At 35.8% G+C, this 11,290-nt stretch overlaps 1 protein-coding gene across 1 annotated transcript; it reads right to left on the reverse strand.

Moving 5' to 3' along the window:
• Positions 1-912: 912 nt before the first annotated feature.
• On the reverse strand, positions 913-3,722 carry LOC110940997 (54S ribosomal protein L37, mitochondrial-like). The gene is made up of 2 exons (XM_022182594.2): positions 3,596-3,722; positions 913-1,491 (listed from the first exon to the last, which is right to left on the reverse strand). Exon 2 carries the CDS (start codon positions 1,480-1,482, stop codon positions 1,096-1,098), a length of 387 nt encoding a protein of 128 aa, XP_022038286.1. The 5' UTR covers positions 1,483-1,491; positions 3,596-3,722; the 3' UTR covers positions 913-1,095.
• Between the last annotated feature and the right edge of the window lie 7,568 nt (positions 3,723-11,290).

Raw genomic sequence — 11,290 nt, forward strand, 5'->3', positions numbered from 1 at the left:
CTGCCGGCTGCCGCCATGCATCAAGTCCAGTGAGATACTTTATGCAATATACGATTGATGGATAAAACCATTTCCCAGCAAATAAAGCTTGTTGGCACTACTGCACTAGATAAAGGCCTGCAGCAGCAAAGTCTCATGATGAAAAATGTTCTCTAAGCCACACTCTACAAGAGGTATTTAAATCTATTTTCAATGAGAAGAAGGCAGGCATTCACTTCTTTCAACTACTTACTCTCTTAGCATCAACACATGTCCTTCACCGATCATTATTCTCATGGCAGAGACTAATCACAACGAGTGCTCATTATGACGTCACTAAAGGTGTCTTGTGTCACGAGTGAAAGCTAAATCCAAAAACGTAAATCACTCGTTTTGGTGTTACCACGATACCCAGTTTATCTTGGTGGCAACACGGCCGGTTCCAAGTGCTAAACCACAAACTGAACGGTATACTACATTTTAAACAAACCGAGTTGTTTTGATTTGGACGGTTTGTTTTTGTTTTTTGCGAATTTTTTGATTTCTACGTGTAATATCTTGAGTTAATTACAGGAAGGATTCACATTACAGGGTTGTTTACTCCTTGTTAAAGTACATATATGTTTCTCTTTATGTACCAATCTTTTGAACTTTTCCTAAACAGACGTTAAAAATTCATATTTAAAATGAATATTATACCCCTTCAATTGCATATAAAAGTTTGAGCCAAAATGTTGATGTGTGACCTTTTTAAGCAAGTCCATACCGATCAAGAGGGAATGGGGGGAATGGCGGCATATGTTGGCAGGAGATTCGCCGAACAAGGAGAGGTTTTGGTGAGAGCTTGATGTTTGTTTGTTTGTTTGTTTTACTCAACTAGTCTGGTCCGCTCATACCGATACTCGTCAATAACAATGATAAGATGTCAAAAGAACATGATAATTGCTCAAATAAGAAAACAAATGTCCAGTTTCAAATTATTAAAATGTATTCGCATGAACCAACCAAAGAGGATGAATGACGCATGAACTTCAGAACAAAAATGCCAACTTTATAGTATGATAAGCAATAACCATCTGTTACATACCTAAAATTCTTGATGATTCTAAACTTGAATCAGTTCTTGGCCTTGGTAGTGTTGTTTTCTTTGATTCTTGCCCGATTATCGAGCTTCACAAACCGCTTTAGGTCTTCATAAGGGAGAGTTTCTATATTTTTCCTTCTAAGCTCACTCAAAGCCGGTTTCTTGTCCAGAAGGTGCCATAGCCAATCCGGGTATTCAGAGTCGGGTAGTATTTTAGGGTCGGTTCCATCTTTAAGTATGTTTGCCCCGACAACAGTTGTGGATTTGACTTCTTTGCTTAAAGTTGACTGTTTTGGAGCATCAGCAGCGGCCCCACCCTTGCCTTTCTTGGCTTTAGCCCCAGCAGCAAATGTTCTAGAAGATCCTAATCCACCGGTAACAGGGAGATTTCTCAATGACTTGATGCAGTTCATTGCCATATCACCTTCCTGAAAAGTTAGCAACAACTTCTATGTAAATGAAATACAAAAGGTGTTGAAATGCCTTAACGGGTCAATATAACCAGTTCTGATAGATGCTAAAAACAATCCGTGTTGACCCGTTACCACATTGTTTAAGTTATTTCATGTTGCTTGATTTAGTTCAGACAGTAAACAGAGAAGAACCATGTCATGTTTCCATTCAAAGAGAGGCAAAATTCTTATGAAAAGGTTCTGCAGTTTAGCTTAACTTGTAAGCAATTTGACTGCATATAAATGCAAACTTGGTTGTAAAAAGCGCAAGGCGAGGCCATAGTGCCCCCGAAGCCGAGGCGCAAACCGAAAGCACATGCATCACATACGTGAGGGCGTGAGGTGAAAGATAATAAATAATATAACTTCTTTTTATCTAACATTTCCCATATGCATCTATCATTGCATAGCCAAAACTTAGATATAGACAGCTTGTATATATGATTTGATACATAAATAACATCTATGTACACCCCTCGCCTCAAGCGGTTAGAAGCACACAGCATAAGCGCTTTTGAAAACCAAGACTGCAAATGAGTTAGCCCTTTTTCCAACTTCTACATACCCTAGAACAACATTTTATAAACTACATTTCACTAATGGGCCAATAAAAATCCAAGAACCTAGTTCAGCTACAATTGCACATAAAAAAATCAGAAGATACAACATCTATTGACAGTAGAGGTGGCAAAATGGATGGGTTGGATTGGATTGGTTGCTGGGTCAGGATGGGTTTGGGTTAGAATGGGTTTAGGTCAAGATGGGTAAAAGAAAGAAGAAGGTCAGGATGAGTTCGGGTCAGGATGGGTTTGGGTCAAGATGGGTTGAGAATAAATCAATAATAATAAAAACTGAAAAAAAATTAAAAAAATAAAAAAAATTATAAAGAACGAAAAAAATTAAAAAAGGAAAAAAATAAAAAAAATAAAAAGTTAAAAAAACGATCTGCACTTTTCCTGCATAACATACCTGATGTTATGATGTACCTTCGATCTCTGTTTGATGACTCTACTACTAAATTTATTGATAACCAGTGTGCTATGTAGTTTATAAAATGTATATCGCTACAGCAACAATCCAAACTTTCTCTTTTATTACACTTGAATACTTTCTTGATGCTCCTCAGTGCCGGACCCGTTTGACGTGTTTCGTTGTTCCCGTAGACTATTTTCGCATCAATTGTGTATATAGTGCATATATAGGAATTAAAGAAAGACTTAATTATGCAGTATTTGTGTACAATGTGTGACACAATCCAGGATATCTGTTTTATAAGATAAGAAACTATTGTGTATCTATTTCAACCCGAATGCGACATGCTTCCATCCGTAATAATCATATGGAAAAAGACAAAAATAAATGATGAAAGTGGCAAAATAATAATCTGGATCCATTCACAGAGTCATTTTCATTTTTGGGGTCTAATTTTATATGAAAGGAATAAGTATGCAGTATGCAGCACAAAATGTAATTCCTATTGCTTATTCTGAAGTTACCAGCAAGCAAACAGATGATAATAATTATACAACAACTAAACATTGATGATTTCTCATTCAAGAGTCTGTTAGCAATGTGAATCCATCAGACGAAACAACATCTAATTCGTAGTTTCAAACCAACACAACCCAAATACAATCTGTAAGCTAAAACCCCACAATAAAACAAAGCAAGACAAACTAACAAATCCACACGACAAAGCGAAAAAGAAACCAAATTTAGGATCTTAATGTGATCCCATCATACTAACCAACACCAACACTCGAACAGTAACTCCATTTTCAACCATCAACAAAAGTTAGAGGGCAAAACAAGACCAGAACATGTAGAAACTTGCTTAAAGCAACAACCACATTAACCTCAATCAATCATACCAGTTTCCCAAAACAAGAATCCAAGTATCCAACAACTCGGCAATGTGAATCCATCAAACAAGACAACATACAACTCAAACGACATCTAAATCGTCATGAATATTCCTAACTAGGGTTTCGATGTGTATTTGAAATTGAACAATTAAGAAGAAGTTTAGAATGCATAGTGAATTTATAGAAAATAAATCTACCAAAAGTGAAATTCATACCTTTCAATTGATAAACAAGTGTAGAATAGATTGATTGTTAATAGGTTGAGAGCGTACTGGTAGAGTAGAGTAGAAAAGATGAGATCGTAGATGAGTTGTTGTTAGGGTAAAAAAGATAATGGCCCATCATCCTGACCCATTCTCTTTTAATTCTGATTTTCTTATTACCCATCTAGACCCATTAATAATAATTTTAATCAACCCAAAATGACCCAGCAAGCAGCTTAAAATTAAAGTCCAAATTTAGGTATTTGGGTAGAAATTATTTGACAGATTAAAATTTCATCTAAATCAACAAAAGCACAACCAATTGTAACAGAAATACTTAATGTTAATCCGTCAGTCATCAGCAATGAAAGTTGATAACATAAAACAAAATGTTGTATTTCATCAGGGTGCATTATATATCGATAAAGTAAACATCAGGGTGCATTATTTTCTTCGTGCTTGAAATGACGGATTTCTGAGGTAAACCCGTAGATGCATGCATATAGTAAGTATCAAAGGAAAGGAAAATCTTTTGAACAACAAAAAAGTTACGACAAATGAGTCTCGATCATAGTCACATAATTCGCTGGTCATGGCATGATTTTCGTTTTGGTTCGTCCGATCCAATTCGCGGTACGAACAGGATCCGGGTTCGCAAGGGATCGCGTTTCCGAATGGCAACAATTCAAATGTAATAGAGAAGAAATGGTGGCTAATCGAAGCTTACCTGCTTGCTTGCTTGCTGGCTGATTGAACCTTCCCTTCCCTCCCTCCCTCCCTCCCTGCTGAATCGTAAAATGAATGAAAGAAGATCTCTCAGTCGGCTGTTTGTTTTTTAGGTTTGGAAGATGGAGGAGATAGACAAGAGGACGACGTTTAGGGTTGTTTTAATTTTTATTTTAACTGGTGGCGGGCATTCGGTTGCTAGAAACTTGATTTAGGACGGTATTCCAATGGAAAGAGAAAACCAGAAAAATCGTGATAAACCAATAATTATCAAAAACAGTAAAACAATTATGATTTTATATATCTAAAAATTAATTTTTACGATGTTCCTTTTTTTTTTAATTTTACCATACTCCTATGAAACTAAATCTTGGTTTATATAATTTGCAAAATATATGTAATAACACTTAACTATAATAATAACATGATTTTGTAAGGTTGAAAGGGTAAAAGGCAAAACAAAAAAGACCATAGGCTACATTTGTAAATATCAACAAACACTCAACCCAAATTCCCTATACAACGCATATGATGATATTCTCGTAAATAATCTGAAAAAGGGAAAATAGTCAAAGAAAGTTGACCGAGCACTATTCATCCGAATGTGATGAATTAATATATATATTATATAGAGAGAAAGTATAATGTACTTCAAGGCTTAACCTACATTAACATACATGACAAAAAATATAACGTGCGTTATTATCATAGAACGTGCGTGATTATAGTCTCATGCGTGATTATGTGGTCCCATGCGTGATTATGTGGTCCCATGTGGTCCCATGCGTGATTATGTGGTCCCATGCGTGATTATACCCCTGATCCAACGGTTACTATTGTCTCCTACGTGATGTATGATAAGGCTTTTTGTATGTTAACCTTACTCTATATATATATATATATATATGAATTTTATTTCTATTTTTATTTTAAATATATATTTAATCTATTTTTACCTAGCATAGTTAAATTATTTTGAGTATTTTTTTTATTTACTCTATCTTTGTTGTTAACATGATTTTTATTTTGAGTGAATTTCAAGGATTGCTCTTTATCTTTATACCCATTTTCATGCGTTGTCTTTTATGTTTAAAATTGACGATTTTTGTCCTTTATGTTTTCATATCATAGGTGAGTTCACTGCTCTTTCATAAGCATGCGTCTAGTGGGGACAAACAAACAAACTTACATCCCTGTAGGGGATACTTGACACACTTTTATCCCTAGAGGGAATACGCTATAACTGTTGATGTTGGATAATACACTCAAAACTATCACCTTAAGTCCCATCTTACTACCGAACTAGTTTATTGAAGGGCAACGGGGTTATTAGTTGATAGCGCTATTAGGTTTAGCACCCTTACGACGTATCTGGACAGGACGGGCGTGAACTAATGACCTTAACCACTCGACCAATGTTGATAGGCATTGGGGAAGGGCAAACAACAGACGTTTTGCGGTATCGAGTTATTATCAACATGCTTTGAAACTAAACACTTGGCAACTAAACGTTTTACAAAACTGTGAACTCGCTAGCTTTATATTAATACACTTTTTCTGCATGCTTGTAGGTCGATAGGTATTTGATGTGGGACTTGCAGTCTGGGGAGCTGGAGTGGTCATGGGGCGTGACTAGTGTAAAGACAAGGAGTATTGATTGTTTTTACATACTTTGGATTTGAATTACTAAAACAACGAATTATGCTTCCGCTGAACTTAAACATGTTTTGAACAAATGTTTTGAATTTTCTAATTACATTGAATGTGAATTTTTATTTATTGTATTATGTTAGTTCAATGTGATTAGTGGCTGGATCCTGGTACATCACACGCCTTGCGGTGAAGAAGATTGTTGAGTTGGAAGAATCACATGCTAATACCTAGAGGGACTTCACGAGATCATTGAAAGATAGCTAAAGGGCCTTAATACACACACACACACACACATATAAACTGGTGGGTGGTGTACGGACAATGGTGGTGGCGGTTAGGGATGAGCTTTTTTTTCCCAAATACTCGTACTCGTACCCGTACCGTACCTGTACCAGTACCAATTTTAGGTATTTGGTACATATATCAGTACTCAGTTTTATACAGACCTTTAAAAGTTTTTTATATTATGTTTTATCTCGTGTTATGGTATTTATAGTACTTGTATTGATTTTACCTATACGGTACCCGTATTATATTGGTACTCGTACCAATTCTACATATTTGGCACCCGTACTATATTGGTACTCATGTCAACTTTACCTATTTAGTACCCCGTACAAGTGCTTAAAAAGTATATAAAAACAAAATGGTACCAAAGCGGGTACTATATCGAAAATACTCGTACCCGTACGGTACCTATGTATTTGGTACGGTATTTGGTACCCAGTTTTGTTCAAATTCGATATCAGTATTTTCAGTACCTGTACCGGTATGGGTACGATACCAATCCCATCCCTAGTGGCGGTGGTAATGGGAGGTGGACGTGGATGATGGGTGGTGGTGTTGGACGGGGGTGGTGGACGGTGGTGATGGTGATGTTGATGGACGGTGGTGGTGTTTAAGTCTCTACAAACTTTAGAAGATCTTAAAAGTGGTTGGTCTAAGTATGCACCAACAAGAGCTCGCGAAAATGTTTTCTAATGAAACATATTTGAAAAAACAAACAGTCTGCAGATCGCATTATCTGTGTGGAATATACAAAAGAGCCTATGCAAATATTTTTTAGAAAAACAAACACCATCTTAAAATAAGATGTAGATAAAAACTAATGTTTATTTAAGAACACACTAAGATTGAAAAACCCGATTAATGTACAGGAAAACAAAGACTCAACCGAAAATATAACTCAAGACAAATGTTTGACTCTCTATTATAAACTTTAAGATTAAGAAAGAAATTGTATCTTTAAGAGTTAAAAGTTAGCATTTATGAGAGATACATAGTGTTTTGACATGTATAAGGTTAACACTACGCATGGGATAACAAGAATTCGTGCGTTAATCGTAATAAATATGTTTAGAATACTTATGTATTATTGAAAAAGTATGTTTATAAGTTACAGTAACTTTCGGGTCATTGAAACTACAAGAATCGGCAAGTAGATCAACTTACGCGATTTCAACACGTAGCGCGTGTGCGAGACATTTAATTCCATATCAGCAAAATACTAATATTTTGAGCATAAAAATAATTATTTTAATTTATAAACTAATTTGTATTGAAATTTATGCGAGAAAATGAGAATTCTGATGCAAGAACAAGCTGGAACGGAGTTGTGTCCAGACAATGGTGGGCTGAAGAAGGATGAGCTTGACTGATGGGCTTCAAAGTTCAAACCCACTCCACCAAAACTTAGGTATATAAACCCTTATATACCTCAACATCATTCATTATTCACAAACATTTTATCTCTCTGCCTCATTTCTCTCTAACCTCTCTCTACATTCTCTCTCTATAACACAAGATTCGTCGACCAGAATCCAGCCACCACACTTTGTCTGCTAATTTCGACGTTCCGAACACCATGGTGAGGTCCATTTTCTCTAATTCAGAGCGGTTTGTGCCGTAGAGAAACTTTGAAGATAATCCGACCAATTTCTATCAAGTTTGTTTTCAAGTTTTCTCTTCATGTATGTCAAGATCTTGCTTTGAAGGATGTTGGTATTGCTTATCCAAACTATGTCAAGATCTTGGTTTTAAGAACCTCCAACTTATTTATAGTTAACTTCAAAATGTACATCATACCATATTATATGGTAAATCGTACCGAAGCGATCCGAAATGAGTCTACCCCCGATCGTACCGAATTTTAGAGACCTAGCGAATTGCGACCCCGTTTCACGTTCCCGTACCGGAGCGTACCACAAACCATGTGACTATGGTCTCGATCCTGTCACACCAAAAATACCGGCAAGGTAATCAGGACAGGTCTCCGATAAGCAGCAACCGTAAAAGCTATATTGACGGTAACTTAAAGCTATACTAAGTTATGGAATCTTTGAAGGTTTCCTCAAAGAGTATTTTGGATAACATATACAGACTACTACGAGGAGTAAGCATTTAACTGATGCATATATATCATAAACAAAAGATCATACAAGTATCGAAACAAAAAGATTTGCAATTGGAGTGACATATATAATGAATACTAACAAAAAATTGAATGATTATTGGATTATCATCATACATAAATATAAGAATTCAACTATCACATCTTGTTAGAATCAAAGGACAAGGATAGGTAAAGGTACTGGAAGTTTACCTCAAAAAACTAGAAATTGGAATAATCTGGAAGTGAACAAGCCTTAGCTAGATCCGCCCCTGCCGATACGCAACCCTGAATAGCAATAGCACTTACCAATGAGATGACTGACGAGAGAGTAAACAAGGAGGAAAGCTCAGCTAGGGTTTTTTCTCGCTTCGGGTCGTGTGGAACTGTGGATCATTTTTTTTTTCGGTTACCCGTATTAGTTATGGGTTTTTTTTTAATTAATAGCTAAAAAAATTCACTTCAATTTTATTACAGTGTAAAGAAGCAACTATTTTATGCTAAGTTTGGGGAGTTTAAAAAAAATTGATTTTTCACTTTTAACCCAAATATTTCATATTTTGTATTTTAACCCTTTTGATTTTTTTACTTTTAATTCAAAGTTTTTCATCTTTTATAATTTAACACAACACTTTATTATTTACAACTTTGGTCCCCCATACTTTTTATCTTTCGCAAGTTTTTCGTTTTACGTTTCGTTCTAAATTTTACGAGTTAACATGTTGTAGCGTGCATGTGAGATTCAACGTTTTTTGCTCTATTTTTTCATATTTGACAGACCCGTCACAACGCGTCCATTTTTTCCCTTTTGAAAAGTTCGCCGCAATGGGCGGGTCCTAGATCGACTAAGTTATTATTTTCTACGTTTTACGTTTCTGGTTAATTTCTTTGCATCAACACACTGTAACGGGTGTGCGTGGTTTCAACGATTTTAGTCTGCTTTTCATTTAATGTATGTTTTACCATTTTATCTATTTTATTTTTATGATGTTGAGAGTCGATGTCGTTGTGGCATTGGTGTACTTGGCACGGTTTTACGAACGTTTTTAACCTATTAATTTTTTTTACTAATATTTTGTTTCGGTTTACCCCTATACTTCCTTTACTTAAAAACTATTTTTTACGTGCGTATTTGATGTACGGGTATGTATAATTATGATTTGTTATACATTACGATGTAAATTTTTTTTATAGACGAATCAGGTCAAATAAAATACGTTTTCGTTTAAAGAAACCATTTTTACGCGCATATTTTTATGTACGTTTTGTTATAAATTCAAGTTGTTCTACGTTTCCATGTAAACTTTTTTTTTTTGGAAATGATTCAGGTCAAATATAATATGTTTTCGTGTTTATTTTATGTACGTTTCGTAAAATTTGTTTCGAACCGAGTGGAGTTAAATTATGGTTTCTTTTTCTCCCTGTTTTTCGAAAACTCTAATTAATCCTTTTCGATTACATGTGCATATTTTCCTTCATACCCGTTACGTTTTCTATGTATGAGTTAGGTCACATATAATACGTTATGATTGTTCGATATGAATTTGATTTACTTTACTTTTGATCCAATCACAATCGCTAGTGGTGATGATTGGAGTATGCACATAAAGAAACCCGTGCTTCTGGAAGAACGTGTGAGTTGCATAAGCCAGCGCATTACGGATACGAGCAATAGCTGAAATCTGAAACGGTAACAACAAAGGTTACGATCGATGATGCCTTAAAAGATATAATAATCTGCCAATATAAACATCAGAGACTCCTCATATATTTCAAACCTAGCCAAATAAGATAAGAACTACAACTAGAAAGTAAAAAGATTAAACACTACATGAATATAAACATTTCTGGTACTGTTTTACAAAGGCTTGTAAATGAACCAAACCGTTCGACAGAGAGTACGTTTATATTGATTTATTTAATAAACGAATTAATACAAACAAAGTTTTTTGTTCATTTAATTAAGCGAACGAAAACACATGTTTCGTTTGTTAATTTGAGTCTGTGAACATCCATTTATGTTCGTTTAAATATGATACAAAAGCGCTCTCTGTGTGTGTGTGTGTATGTTATATTTATTTAATACAAAAGTTCATTTATATTTGTTCATTTGTATTCGTTTGTGTTCATGAATTATTCGTTTAGAATGTTAACGAACGAACACAAACATGTTCATTTTCCTAACAAACAAACATAAACAAGAATATCCGTCCGATTAAGTACTCGTGTTTGGTTAAAGTTAAATGAACGAGCATGAACATGAGCATGCCCTCATTCGTGTTCGTTCAATTCGTTTACATACCTACTTTTACTATTACATCAACTACCACTAAACAAGAGACCTAATTCCAACTTGCAACATTTCTCTGCTAACTAAATGCAAGCATGACAGCAATGCATACAACCAACACATTTCTAAATTTAATCAAACACATTAATCAAATATAAAAAACAATAAGATCCAGTGATCCAGAACTTACAGTATTAGTTCTCGGACGAAGATGAACATAATCCCTAAGAAACTCAAGCGTCAACCGTGTCTTCGGCAACGGATACTTCGCCGGATCCACAGCTCCAACATCTAATACCTTCGTAACCTTCAACTCAATCGACTGCTTCCCCTGTTTATCTTCAGGAGGCATCTGAAGCACACCTTCAACATGCAAACACGTACCAGTGGGAGTAAACTGACCTAACGGCGCAACATCGGCGTAAATAATAAGCTGCAGGTTCGCCGGACAAGATCCGTCGTTGAGTTCAAGGAACGCGAATGAGCCTTTGCCTTGTTCCCGCCCTTTCTTCACCCAACCGCCGACCTTGACGGTTTGACCAGCAAGACCGGCGCCGGCGTCGGGACGAGTTAGGATTGAGCGGATCAGGACGCGCTGGGAGAACTCGGCTTCGGTGACGGTGTCGGTGTCGGAGATTGTTAAGTTGTT

Source organism: Helianthus annuus, chromosome 14 (genome assembly GCF_002127325.2).
Source record: "Helianthus annuus cultivar XRQ/B chromosome 14, HanXRQr2.0-SUNRISE, whole genome shotgun sequence".
Classification (NCBI taxonomy): Eukaryota; Viridiplantae; Streptophyta; class Magnoliopsida; order Asterales; family Asteraceae; genus Helianthus; species Helianthus annuus.